At 45.6% G+C, this 12,937-nt stretch overlaps 2 protein-coding genes across 3 annotated transcripts; one reads left to right on the top strand and one right to left on the bottom strand.

Annotated features, from left to right (window-relative positions):
• Positions 1 to 212: 212 nt before the first annotated feature.
• Positions 213 to 8,171, bottom strand: optn (optineurin). The gene is made up of 14 exons (XM_088989096.1): positions 8,031 to 8,171; positions 6,115 to 6,216; positions 5,289 to 5,401; positions 4,969 to 5,177; positions 4,737 to 4,898; positions 4,002 to 4,180; positions 3,138 to 3,237; positions 2,936 to 3,045; positions 2,713 to 2,862; positions 2,515 to 2,599; positions 2,248 to 2,400; positions 1,728 to 1,861; positions 917 to 990; positions 213 to 839 (listed from the first exon to the last, which is right to left on the bottom strand). Exons 3-14 carry the CDS (start codon positions 5,395 to 5,397, stop codon positions 727 to 729), a joined length of 1,578 nt encoding a protein of 525 aa, XP_088845222.1. The 5' UTR covers positions 5,398 to 5,401; positions 6,115 to 6,216; positions 8,031 to 8,171; the 3' UTR covers positions 213 to 726.
• On the top strand, positions 7,295 to 12,474 carry ccdc3a (coiled-coil domain containing 3a). Of its 2 annotated transcripts, XM_088989126.1 has the most exons (4): positions 7,295 to 7,771; positions 8,075 to 8,252; positions 10,184 to 10,485; positions 12,231 to 12,474. In XM_088989126.1, the coding sequence occupies exons 1-4, from the start codon at positions 7,377 to 7,379 to the stop codon at positions 12,298 to 12,300; spliced, it is 945 nt and encodes a 314-aa protein (XP_088845252.1). In that variant the 5' UTR covers positions 7,295 to 7,376; the 3' UTR covers positions 12,301 to 12,474. The 2 variants fall into 2 exon arrangements, with proteins under 2 accessions (XP_088845252.1, XP_088845253.1); XM_088989127.1 differs by lacking the exon at positions 12,231 to 12,474 and having other exon boundaries at positions 10,184 to 10,992.
• Positions 12,475 to 12,937: the final 463 nt, after the last annotated feature.

The raw sequence follows: 12,937 nt of genomic DNA on the forward strand, positions 1-12,937 counted from the left end.
CGTCCCGTCACTGCGGTGACGCCGCCACGCTCGCTGAGCTCAAGTCGGCCATCAAGGCTCTCCACGAGCGCTTCGCGGCGAATCTCGCCGAGCCGGAGCGTCCAGAGGAAAGCGCCGCCGCCGCCACTGACCATTTAGACGCCTACTTGACTCTGCAAGACTAAAACAAAATGGCTGTGCTTGTCTGACAATTGAATGACATTGACATCAGCTTCTACTTTGGCAGGAGTAGTGTGCCGAGGAAACAAGTTTTAATCATAATAATAATGCCTTTCAAAACTCTCAAGGTCACTTTACAGTCACAGGATACGTTTTTTTGCCTTGGGTGAGCAGCGGCAGCCACACGCGCCAGTGTTCACTCAACCCGGAATAACTCAAATAGATCGAAAGTTAACTAGCTAGCTAGATGGCTAGCCAGTCAGATAGCTAATAGACAGCAGTTTTGTCATGGTATGAAATTCTACCAATCGCATCTATCGAGAGGGGGGGGGGGGGGTGTTATGATATAAGAGCCCCCCCCAGTTGACAGATTTTAATTAGAATTGAGCCTCATCTTGTCTTGATTGCCGTATTCAAAGCGCCATCTCCCTCCAAGTATGAAAACAAGCAAAAAGGATATGGAGTGTTGGTCACAGGACAGGAAAGGTGCAACCAGAAGGAAGACTCCCGATGATAAAGTGCAAATCACGTCCATTGGGGATTAACGAAGGGGGGCCCGGGTGGGGTCTAGTTGATGCAGTCCATGATGTGGATCTGCAGGGTGTCCATATCTGGCAGGGTTTCGTTGCACTTTGGACACACGTGTTGAGGAATGCTGCCCTGTTGCTGCCAGTCACTTCCTGGCAAAAACACAAGAAACAACATGGAGCAATGACCGACGACGTCACATTCATTTCATGCAATAAAAGGCACAAACCTCTTGAAACTAAAGCTGGCCCGTGCGCATGGAGGTGACCCACGTGTCTCCTTTGCATATCACCTAACATCTGCCTGTGACATGGAACATTCCGTTCAAATAAGGAAACAAATGAATGATGAATAGATTAGTGATGCATGCATGACAAGGAATTCTTTTCAGTCATCAGGATGCTTGTACGCCCGGTGATACCTCAGCTTACAACTTCATTGGCTCCCAGAAAGTGTCTCCCAAACATTGATTTCCCGTAGGAAAGCATTCAAATGAGAATAATCTGTTCCCAGGTCCCCATAAAACATCATTTTCTACTAAATATCCCTTAAAAACTACACAAAATAGACCTTATTTTATGATTAATAAATGTGCTATCGCATTGTCATGAAAGAAATAAACTGTACTGAATAATAAAGTTGATTTATTGACCTTTGTGACGGTCGTTGATGTCGTTGCCTCTTGGTGAAGTTGCCGTGCTTTCTCGGCGATAATACCCTCACTCGCACTGTCCCCTGCGAGCTGCTTTTCATGAATCCAAATCAACAGAAGTTTTTCAACCTCTTCTGTTGCCCCGAGACCGTTGCTTAGACAACACAGAAACACCCTTAGCCACACGTAGCAATGGTCACCTTAGCATACTGGGATGCTAACGCACACCTCGTTGGTGTTTTTCGATGATTTTCTTCTTCTGCTCGACCGTCATTTTCTTTTGTGTCCTCATTGGGTTTACATTAGCCTGTGTAAGTGTTTGTAAACCGAGGTATCGCTGTAGTAAAATTGGTTTTTATTGCATTTTTTTGTGTGTGTGGTGTCATACCGGCTCATCTCCTCCTGCAGATGGTTGTTCTGTTTCTTGACGTAGTCCAGCTCAACGGCCAGGAGCTCCCTCTCCTCATGCAGTTTTTCCCTGGCCGCTCGCTCCGCGTAGAAATCCGAGCAGTAGACTTCGGCCTGCGGAGAGAACGGTCACGTTTAAAAAAAAAAACAAACCTTTAGTCGACTGACGTTGTGGGGCTCAAACTGGGATGATTTTATTCGTGAAGCCTCATTGACTCCACAACAAGTTGTGAGAAGTTCAAATGCATACACATTTTTCATGTATTTTTACTCCAAGAAAGAATTTTAAAATAGCCTTAATTGAATATAAGAAAAATGAAAATATTCAAAATATGACTGCATAAACGAGTTAGCAATCATACTGCTCAATTTGTAAGCAATTAATTGACGAAACCCCGTTAAATGTTAATATAATGACTCCAAATCCATCCACCTTTGTGATGAATTTGAATGCATCAAAGAGGTATTAATTCCGCCTAACGAGTGGTGACTGGCCCCACCTGCGCCTCCAAGACGGAGATGGTCTCCAGCTCCTTGTCCTTGTCGAACATCTCTCGCTTGAGGCGGTCGAGGTTCTCCTGCTTGGCGGCCAGGGCCTCCTCGGCCGCGCTCAGCCGCTCCCGAAGCTCCCGAAGCTCCGCCACCGGCTCGGCCTGCCAACACGGCGACGACGTGGACTCGCTCGCTAGCGGCGCATCCGAGCTCAATTCTGCTCAATTGCGGTTCGGGGGGCGTCCCCAGTGCAAGCGTGAAAACTCTTCCTTTACCTCTCTCCTCTTCCCCTCCTCCTTCAGCTCAATGTAGTCTTCATACAATTTGGCGTAGTCGTCCTTGAGCTTGTCCAGGTTGGTCCTGCGGAGGAAGCCGCGACGCAATCCGTCAAAGCTTTGGATTGGATTGAGGCGGCGTCCGCGTCCGCGTCCACGTCCGCGTCCACGTCCGCGTCCACGTCCATGTCGACCCACCTGCCCTCCCCGACTTCCTTCCGCGCGGCTAAATTGTGCGCCCGCACGTCATCCAGTTGCAGCTTGAGCCGCTGGTTCTCCGTGGCGAGGGCCTGCGCGCGGGCCAGCTGGGCCTTCAGGGCGGCGACGTCGCCCTCCGCCTCGCGGCAGCTGCGGGACAGGCGAGACGGGAGCGTCCGGGGCGCCGCGGCTTCCGAGTGGGCCGGGTAACGGCGGTACCAACCGGTCCCGCAGGTTCTTCTTCATGTCTTCGGCGCGGTCCAGCTTGCCCCGGGCCTGCCGCAGCTCTTCAAACAGCGCCTTCATCTGCGATTTGAACAACTCCGACGCCGCCTGGAACGCAAGGCCGACGCGGCGGTCGCAATGTCGTTTTGAAGCTCCCATTTGGACTCATTAAAAGGGGATTTCATCGATTGGGTTCCGACCTCCGCCGTCTTGGCGTTGTCTGTGGGCTCCTCCGTCGTCTGCGTCGTCTGCGTCGCGACTGTCACCCCGCCGCTGCTCTTTTCCTCCATTGTTTTGATGCTGTTCACAGTGCAAGACAGCTTGTTAAGAAAATACAACAAAACAGAAAATAACATCAGAACAAAAACACACCAAAATAAAACCAGATCAAATATATACATTCTAGAATATACGATAGAAAATAAAAATAAGTATAACATAAAAAATATGTAACATTTAAAGATATACATCTATAAAAATGGAAGAAAAAAATAACGAAAAATAACAATAAAATACAAATATATCAAGTAGAAAATATAACAACATACCAATAAAAGAATAAAAAAACAATTAAATATAGAAATAAATAAACTTTATTTCATGCCATAACATTAAAAAAACTATCTAAAATATATATAATGTCTATAAATATAAAATATAATAAAATAAAAACAATTAAAAAATACAAAGAAATATTACAAAAAATATCCATATAAAAATATAACATAATAAACTAAAACTAACAATAAAAGTTAATAAAATTAAATTAAAATATGTACATATGTATAAAAAAATTGAAAGTATAATAAAACAAAAATTAAAATAAATAAATAAATAAATACACGCACTTTTTTTTCCTGCCAAAACATTTCAGGTCAGATGATTCTTCTTTAAAAATATATTTCCTCCATTTATTTTTTGAGTGTCATAAGAAATGTATTTTCGAAGATTGTTTTTTTTTCTTCCTTTCCCTTCAAAATGTGCGTTGACGCGCTGCCCAAAATAAAGTGTGTGTGTGTGTGTGTGTGTGTGTGTGTGTGGTGTGTGTGTGTGGCGTTTATTACATGCGCATGGTGGAGTTCAGCTCCGCTTGCAGCCGCTCGGCTCGCTGGCTCTCGTTCCTGAGGGATTGCAGCAGCTGGCTGACGGTCACGTCGCCGTTGGCCGGACGGGACGCCGTCACGCTCGCGTCCGGACGGTCGACGCTCTCGCACGCCGCCGCCAGGCTGATGCCGCTTCCGTCCTGAAGAGAAAAAAAAAAATGGCAAACTCTTAAGTTGGTCAAATAGAATGTTTTTTTAATAAATAAATACTTGATGTTAGTTTATAAAAGTAAAATAAAAACATCTAAAAATACATCAATATGTTAGTTTATAAAAATAAATACAATAAAAATTGTAAATAATTGATGTTAGTTTGTAATAAAAACATACAAAATAAAAATATCTGTTAGTTTATAAAAAAATGTATAAAATACTTGATGATAGTTTGTAAAACGTAAATAAATAATGGATGTTAGTTTATAAAAAATAAATAAAATACAAACAAAAAAGATGTTGGTTTATAAAAAAATAAATAAAATAAAACAAAAACACTATAATATATATACAGTATATAATATATATAAAACGGAGAATATAATAAAAATAAAAAATATACTACATCTATAAATAATGGAAGAAACTGAAAAACATATTTTACTCCCTGATGCTTTCTCCAATCTTTGTGACTGCTTTATTCCCCGCACGTAATGCTTTTGGCAATGGTAAAAAGGAGGCTTTCAAGCTTCTTCTCCTCACCGGCACGGTGATGACCTCGATGAAGGAGTCCTCGCGCAAATTGCGTTCAATCTTCAGCTGCAGTTCCGAGTTGAGAGCCACCAGGTCGTTCTTCTCCGCCTGCAGCCGATTGACCAGAGCGCGCAAGGCGTCCTTTTCGGCGCCGCGGCCGCAAGCGGCTTCCTGCGAACGACGCATAGTTCCCGCTCATTACTGGGATCAAGGTTCATTATTTGCGCGCACGCTCGCTCACCTTTGCGTCACTCAAAGCGTCGCCGGAGCGCGCCGTTGCCGTCAATTTGCCGCTCATCAACTCATTTTCAATGGCTAAGGTTTCAATCTGGAGGCGGGCCTCGCCGAGCCGCCTCTCCAGGAAGACCCGTTCGTCGCGCTGCTTCTCGCGCCACCTGCACAGCTCCTCAAAGCGCTCTTTCATGGTCAGGTTGGTCTGACGCAGACCCTCTAGAGAAGGGAGAACGGAATCGTTCAAAACAAAACTAAACAAATACATTGATTGATGCCTTGACTTAATTTCGCATCGGAAACCACGAAAAGCCCAACATCGTCTCTCACCTTTCAGGTTGCGGTTTTCCTGGATGAGAACATTCATCTGGCGCAAGGCCTCCTCCGGCGTTGCCAGCAAACTAACGTCTCCATTTGTTATGGGGTCCTCGGAAGCCATGACGCTGAGAGAAGGAAGGAAGGAAAAACAACAACAACAACAACAACAAAGCGTTTCTGTTTAGTCCCGCTATGTATCTTTGCCATCTCACTTTCCCGTACTGGTTTGACAGGGCATTGTTTCGGCTCTTATTTTGCGGTTTTGACATTTCCCCACGCGCTTGATTCACTTATCTCCGTGAAATGTAATTAGTGTCCGTGGGTCTGAAGTGACTCAGGACTCGGTAGCATCGCGGAAAACTGCCAAATGACGTCAAGTCACGTGATGTCGCGTAGTGCCCGGGTTGCCAGATCAGCTCAGTATTACGGCATTACACAAAATGAGGATACAATGTAACTTTATGAACATATAGCTAGCGATTTAACAACAGCTGAAGCTGTAACAAAGCGTTGAGTTTGAAATTAATATCGGATTGACTCCGAGACGCTTTGAATTGTACGCGTCGCTTTCGTTTTGTTCGTTTGACAGTAACGCGTCTACCCTTTCCAGTTTCCACTTTGTTGTCTTCGTTGTTCTTTGCGAAGTGACAGAAGTCAGCGGGAAAAGACATTTGGATATTCGGAGGCAGCACGCGCATAAAAACCAAACATCTACTTTCCTTTTCGGTCCGCAAATAAACGAACGACGAGCCAAGCGGGTTTTCAAATTGACCAGTCACTTTCGACGCAAAGTGCGTCACGACGACACATTAAACTCGTTTAAAACTGTAAAACTGACCTCTGGTGGGATGCGAAAAGTCTAATTTGGACGTTCGTTTCGACCTCAAGTTGAGATTGTTGATGAACTGTGCAACGTCCGCTTCCTGGTTTTGTCCCAACACTGAAAAAAACACACGCTTCTGGTTTGCGATTTCAAAATAAAACACATCACTTCATCGACTGTCATTCATTGTGGCACACGAAAGCGACAAAATGTTTTAGTATGAAGAGGTGTCATGTCTTGTTTTTTTCCTGTCAAGAGCTACGCGCACTTGACGATCACCCATTTCCTCGAAGTGACGTCGCCCAAAAAAAAATGTCGCCTCTCCTCGGTCGAACATACTTTTCAACTACGAAACAATTCTGATCAAAAAAGTTTACATATTTACCATTTTTCTGAATGTGTTTCTGCGTTAACATAAGTTTGTGATACACTGCGCACACATTTTAATAACGTCTCTATCATCGTAAACTGTATAGAAATTAAGCACGCATATGTCTGGTTATTGTGATACAGAAGAAAAAAAGTATTACACTTAATAATTTAATGTTACACTTAAAATGTCTGAATTATTGTTAGTTTTGGTTGATTCCACAGCACATTGCCGTAGTGTTTCTTAAAACCCCACAGTAATGACAGGCGGTCGTCTCTATCACTTTCACGGGATTTGAATTCAGTTTAAAATCCACTAGACGGCACTGTTGTATAAGCAAACCGCTGATGCATTTACGTCGCCTCGACAAATCACCGTTTCTCTGACGGCGTTTCATCCCCCGGTTGGAAACGACTGGTTTCAAACTCGTCTGTACCGCAAGCTGACTTTGAAGGCGAAAACCTTCCATTTTTTTGAAACTCGGATGACACGAAGAGAGCCGAAAAGAATCCAGAAGGGCATTCTTTGATATAAAATGATGCGATCGGGGATGAGTCTTTCTACGTTTGACATAGCGTATAGTTGAATTCAACATAAATTGGAACGCTATATCGCGAGTTCCGACCGCAAGGGTGAAAAGTATTCCTTTTGCCAATTGTCTGGAACGCAACGATACTATCACTTGCCCCACCTTTCCACGAGTCTGTGAACGCAGCGCCGGCGCTTCTCTCGAAGGAGGAGCCGCGCGAATAAATAAATAAATAAATGAATTTTGGAACGGACTGCTAAAGTTTTACGCGAACGGAGCCGGTTGACAAACGCAACTTTTCTTATTGATGGCGCTGAGCGGTTTAAGGTATCCCTTTTTGGTCTTCTTCAAATCGTAAGTGAAACGGCAAAGTCCGCGATGCCTCGCGCCGTTCTTCTCCTCGGACTGCTGTGCGTTTTTACGCACGGCTGCCAGCTGCCGTCCGAGTGGCGCCCGCTGAGCGAGGGATGCCGCGCCGAGCTCGCAGAGATCATCGTGTACGCGCGGGTTCTGGCCATCCACCGAGAGCCCGCGAGCGGCGGGGCGGACGCCTTCTACAACTCCTTGGCCGTCGGATTCCGTCGCGGCGCAGGGCACGAGGGCGCAGAAGACGGGCTGCTCTATTCGGCGGAAGTGGAGCTGCTGTGCGACCAAGCCTGGGGGAGCATGTTGGAGGTCCCGGCGGGCTCTCGACTTAATTTCACCGGCCTGGGCTACCTTTCGTGTCAGTCTCACACCGTGACGGAGAACGACTCCTATTTCTTCTTCCTCAGGTGGGCTCCAACGTCGCAAAGCGGCGCCTGCGTCCACTACGACATGCCAAATGTCACTTTAGATTCAACTAAAACGCTCCCCGATTTCATGCAAAGTTCGTGGCGGGAATAATGACAACATGTCACCTTTTCCAATGCTGTCCACCGGCCAAGAAAGGGTCAAATCGACAACTCCACACTGAAGAAGCACTAATGTCATGATCGCCGATCGATTATTCAACGTGAAAATAGATGAAGTCGCGAAGAAAAATGAGCTGACCTGAAACACGCTCTCCAAATGTATCCGCTTTGTTCCTTCCGCAGGATGGACGAGAACTACAACATGCTGCCGCACGGCGTCAATTTCCAAGACGCCATCTTTGCAGACACGCCGGACAACCGGCGCACCTTCTCCAGCCTCTTCCAGTTCTCCAACTGCACCCAAGGGAGCCAACCGTTTCGCACCTTCAGCCCCGAGTGGGACGCCGCGGAAGACAGCAGGGTAGGCGCTCGCTTGCATACCATACGCGTGGCCTGGCGACATTTTGGCAAGGAGAAAATCAAAATGGGCAGATGTCATATCCAAAACAACATGGGGGTCACAGGTTCAAAAGTAATTGAATTGTTCAACTGGCCGCAAAAGTTGGAGTAAAAATCATTGCCGCCCTTTTGTTGCTATGGCAACTCTTGCTTCTTCTTGAATGGTTAATATCAGGAGGGCACAGACAACAAAAAAAAAACATTCCTTTCAGAATAAAATCGACTGGAGGAGGAAAATGTGCGTTTGAACAGTTACACACGCACACGCATACAATTATACATGTTTCAATGACACGGTGGGGACGATGTGTGCGAAGGATTAGCCTCATGGGAACCCAATTTCAATCATATATACTTATGAAACTCATAAATTGGATTTTAGGACTCAAGGATTTTTAGCCTGTGCTGAATCGGAAATGACTTTAAAATGTCATATTTCTTGATTTAACTTTTTGGCAGTCTCGTGTGGACTTCACAAATCATGTCAGACCAAAACCACCAGCAGGTGGCGCTTATTTGTTTCTCGAGTGGGGAGGGGATGGGGGGTAGCAGTCCAAATTTTGGCCACCATTGGAAAACTGAACCCCTCCGGGTGGGTGAGTCACAAGTCACCATTTTGAACCCACTAGGATAGGGAAACCGAAACACACACACACACACACAACTGATTGAATAACAGCTCGTGATTGGCCACCCACGCTCACATGTGTGGCCGGTGAGGATTATAGCAAGCGACCCCATGTCGGCAGAGGTTAAAGGTCAAATAGCAGAGATGGTCATCTGCGACGCACTCCAGGTCACTCGGCAGCTTCGGTTCAGAGCGCAAAGCCGACGGGCATCTTTGGTTCCGTGTGCCTTTGACCTTTGGGCTCTCGTGTTTGGGATAGGGGGCGGGGCAGAGGGGGTCACATGTCTCAGGTGAAGGTCATAGTGGGTGAGGTCACGATGGTGTAAAAGCTTTTTTATCCTCCCGTTGACAAGACATGACGGAGCACGCCAGAGTTGAGGGTGTCGTCCCACCCTCGTGGGAACCCGACCCACCCCCCAACCTCCCTGAAGGACATATAAGAGACTTCCTCTCCTTTCAAAAGGCCTTCATTAAGCTTTTGTGAGAGAGCAGCGTGTGGTCTTTCTTGTGAAAGATAAGCCACAGCGCCCCCCCCCCCAACTTCACACCTTGAAGGCACATCATTTTATATGCGTAGAGAAATTCAAAATTCTTAATAAGCACATGAACATGCGTTGATGAGGGAGATGGGGGGGGGGGGGCTCATATCTCCAAAAATGGTCTCACGGCTCTCGTAAATACTTGAGGTGGACTTTCAGGAGCTTGAAAGGTTTTCCTTTACAAGTTGCTATTACTTGCTGCTAATGCTAACCTGATAACATGTACATCACAGTGACTTGCTGTTCCTCAAAAGGGTTAAAAGTCACAATTCCAGTAAAGTACTACTGCCTGGAGATTCAATCAATCAATCAATGTATATTTCAAGACGAGTCCGCAGTGTGTTTTGCATACCGCTCCGGAATTCGAATGGTGTATTTTTTTTTATAGTACACGCGTGCTTGAAACGCTGTTTGTGCAGATGATGCTTTCTTTAACAGCTGGCAGGTAAGACAGCGAAGTTTGGACAGATGTGTGCATGTTTTGGGTATCCCACAGAGAACCTACTTGGGACCCTGTCAGAATGACTCGTGTGAAAAGTAAGAAACTAGAACAATTTCGTGCTTGGCTTCAATGTGAAGGTTGTTTCACTCCATTTGCTAACGTTTATCGTTGTCCCAAGTGACAGGATGCTGGACATGCGCATCATGTTGATGTTTTTTCCACAACCCGGTATGTCTGGTGTGCTAACTCTGCGCTAACCCCCCCCCCCCTCTCCTTCTCTCCAGCTGCTATGCTCTTCGGTGCAGGCGGCCCTCTTTGACGAAGAGGAGCGAGGCCGCGAGCTGCAGGAGCGCCTGGCCGGCGCCGAGCGCCGGAACAAGCAGTTGAAGGGGCGCGTCCGCAAGGCCAAACGCTCCCTGAGGAACGCCCGCAAGGCCGCGAGAAAAGCCGAGCGGGAGGCGCGGGACCTGCTGGCCAAGCTCAAGACGCTGGAGCGCCAAGCGGGTCATCATCTCAACGCCATTGCGCGGGAAGAACTGTCGGCGGGGACGTACGCCGACCCGGCCTTGCGACCGAGAGTCAAACTGTGAGCGAAACCTGCCGCTCCAAGTGGACTGTCGACAGACTGCTGGGCGGTCTCGATTGAGCTTCTGTCGCTAGCCCGATTGCGCCACTTGCATCTCACGCCACCACAATCGCAAGGACAGTTTGGTCCAAAGTAACAAAGTAAGCCAATGCCAGGTGAGGGCATCCAGTAGAGGATTGGACACACCCCTACTGGGACCCAAAAGAGGGTAAAAGGGACTCATCTTGAGTTTAAGCTAACAAGGATGATAGCAACACAGCTGTGAAACCGTCCATTACATCTCATGCTGCTCCAGTGTAATTGTCAAACCTGGAAACAACTTAAGTGATGTACAATCACCAGTAGATGGCGCTGATGAAGGAGCTCGGTTCACGAGGCTACACGTCATGCTTTTCAATTCCTGAATCAAGGAATGAGTTAAAGGACAACCGATACCTCTGGACCAGTCGCGTCCATAATTTGTAAAATCACGTCGACCGAGCGCATTTGACAAAGATTACTACTATTGCTACTCTATTTTTACCTTTTAAGACTCGCGCTGAATATTCAGGAAGTCTTGTTTTCCAGTTGATGACTATTCTTGAAGTGACGTCACATGAGGACCGAGAAAGCGACACACAATGCATTTTGGGTCCTTTTTTTCATCTGAAAACAGTGTTGATCACGAAATTAGAAGGAAAACTACATGGTGAATCGTTGCGTGTGGCAGCCAATTGCGCTAACAAACATGCATAAGGAAGGTGTAAGTTGACACCAATTCCCAGCCGACAACTCCACCCATTTCCAACGGAGCTTGTGCGCCATCTTGTGCATTTTCTGGGCGCTACGTTAGAGTCCAGACGGCTACGGAGGGACTTCTTTAAATCGATTGCAAACATTTATGATTTCCTCTTCGCAACTATTTCAATCATATTCATAAGTGGATGAGTCACAAGAAAGCATCTTGTCCCAATCTGAACACTCTGAAGGAAGGAAATGAATATGCTAACATAAACCGTCCACTGTAACGGCCGGCGTCTCTGAAAAGAGTTAATTACCAACAATTCAGACCACAAAGTTGGTCTCGACCCGTTTTATGGGACCCAAAATAACAAGAAAAAAAAAAAAAAAGCTCACAAAAGCACTGCTCCTGAAAGACAAATGAGTCACACTTGCCTTTTTTTTCCGGGTCGGCGTGCCTGCTGGTTCATCTGGTGAATGGAATGTGTTTGCGAGGGGGCAACAACAGCAGGACGTCCTTGAAATATTACTGGAATTCCGCCTGGATGGAGAGTGAGCAAATTGAGTGTTATGTATGACGCCATGGTTGTACTTTGATTTTGTATTTGACACTTTTGTGAATAAAAATGCGACTGACTGTCCGAGGACATTTGGAGATGTGATGCAGGCAAAATACATCACCTCCGCACCGCTTCGTCCCACACACCCTGGAGGGAAAGACGATCCGATGTCTTTTCTTTTTCCGAGTTTAACCTGCAGGCAAAAAAAAAAACAAGATTTACAAGCATTTGTAAATCATTCATAGTAAAAAAATGGAGCCACCAGAAGCACCTGAACACCACAGGAGGAGCTTCAGAAAATAGACAAAACATATGGACGGATGTTTTCAGATCAATTTAGTGGACAAGTCACATTTTTAAGTTACAAATAAATAAGAATAAAAAATAATAAAAAAAAAAAACACAACTACAAATAAATAAAATAAAAATACAATAAAGATGATTTTTGTTTGTGTCATCATTCAGGATTTATTCCAGGAAGGAAAAAGAACACGCAAAAAAAAGAAGACAATCCAGCCCCGTGTCGTCATGGTAACCACGATATGTGCAGATGATTGTCGAAGGCATTCCGACACCACAAAGTCAGAAGCATCACAAGCGACGGTAATGCGGTCACGTGGACGAAAGCCAACGCGTGGGAGACGGCGAGACGCCACGTCCAAAAAATAAGAATACATCAATAAAACATAAATCAAGAAAAAAAAAAAAACTTTTTTTTTTTTTCATTGTTGACAAAATACGAATACAGACAAGATACCGCGATCATTGAGAACCACTTGAATGGTACTGTAACAGTGTGTTTTCAGAGTTGTCACAGTTTTGGATTTCTTCTTCTTTATACAATGCAAAAATAACACAAGCCTGAGATCATCACGTGTGGTTCACTGACACTGAAGCGGTTCGGGAACACTGAAACATTCCATAGCGACTGTCAAAATGGCAAAACATTCCCCCTTGATTGAAACATTCCTACCAGCAACATTTTAGTTCGCTGACGAAGCCTCTCGGATGAGAAGCAAAACATCCGACACCTTCAAAGAAGCACAGATGACGGCTGAAGAAACCTTTTCATCGACATTCCACAGAGAACTATTAACATTCGGAAGTGCAGGCATTCAATCGCTTAAATCTCCCTCAAAATATTTGTAAATATCTTCAAAGGGAACGTTAAT

This window comes from Hippocampus bargibanti, linkage group LG22, assembly GCF_051943395.1.
Source record: "Hippocampus bargibanti isolate YZ-2025 linkage group LG22, ASM5194339v1, whole genome shotgun sequence".
In the NCBI taxonomy this organism is placed as follows: domain Eukaryota; kingdom Metazoa; phylum Chordata; class Actinopteri; order Syngnathiformes; family Syngnathidae; genus Hippocampus; species Hippocampus bargibanti.

Coding starts and splice junctions, on each gene's coding strand:
- optn (XM_088989096.1), bottom strand. CDS start 5,397: ATGGCTTCCGAGGACCCCATAACAAATGGAGACGTTAGTTTGCTGGCA. Junction 4,899..4,968: donor ACGCTTTGAGTGACGCAAAG/GTGAGCGAGCGT, acceptor CGTCGTTCGCAG/GAAGCCGCTTGCGGCCGCGG. Junction 840..916: donor GCCAGCTTTAGTTTCAAGAG/GTTTGTGCCTTT, acceptor TGTTTTTGCCAG/GAAGTGACTGGCAGCAACAG.
- ccdc3a (XM_088989126.1), top strand. CDS start 7,377: ATGCCTCGCGCCGTTCTTCTCCTCGGACTGCTGTGCGTTTTTACGCAC. Junction 8,253..10,183: donor ACGCCGCGGAAGACAGCAGG/GTAGGCGCTCGC, acceptor CCTTCTCTCCAG/CTGCTATGCTCTTCGGTGCA. Junction 10,486..12,230: donor TTGCGACCGAGAGTCAAACT/GTGAGCGAAACC, acceptor GTCATCATTCAG/GATTTATTCCAGGAAGGAAA.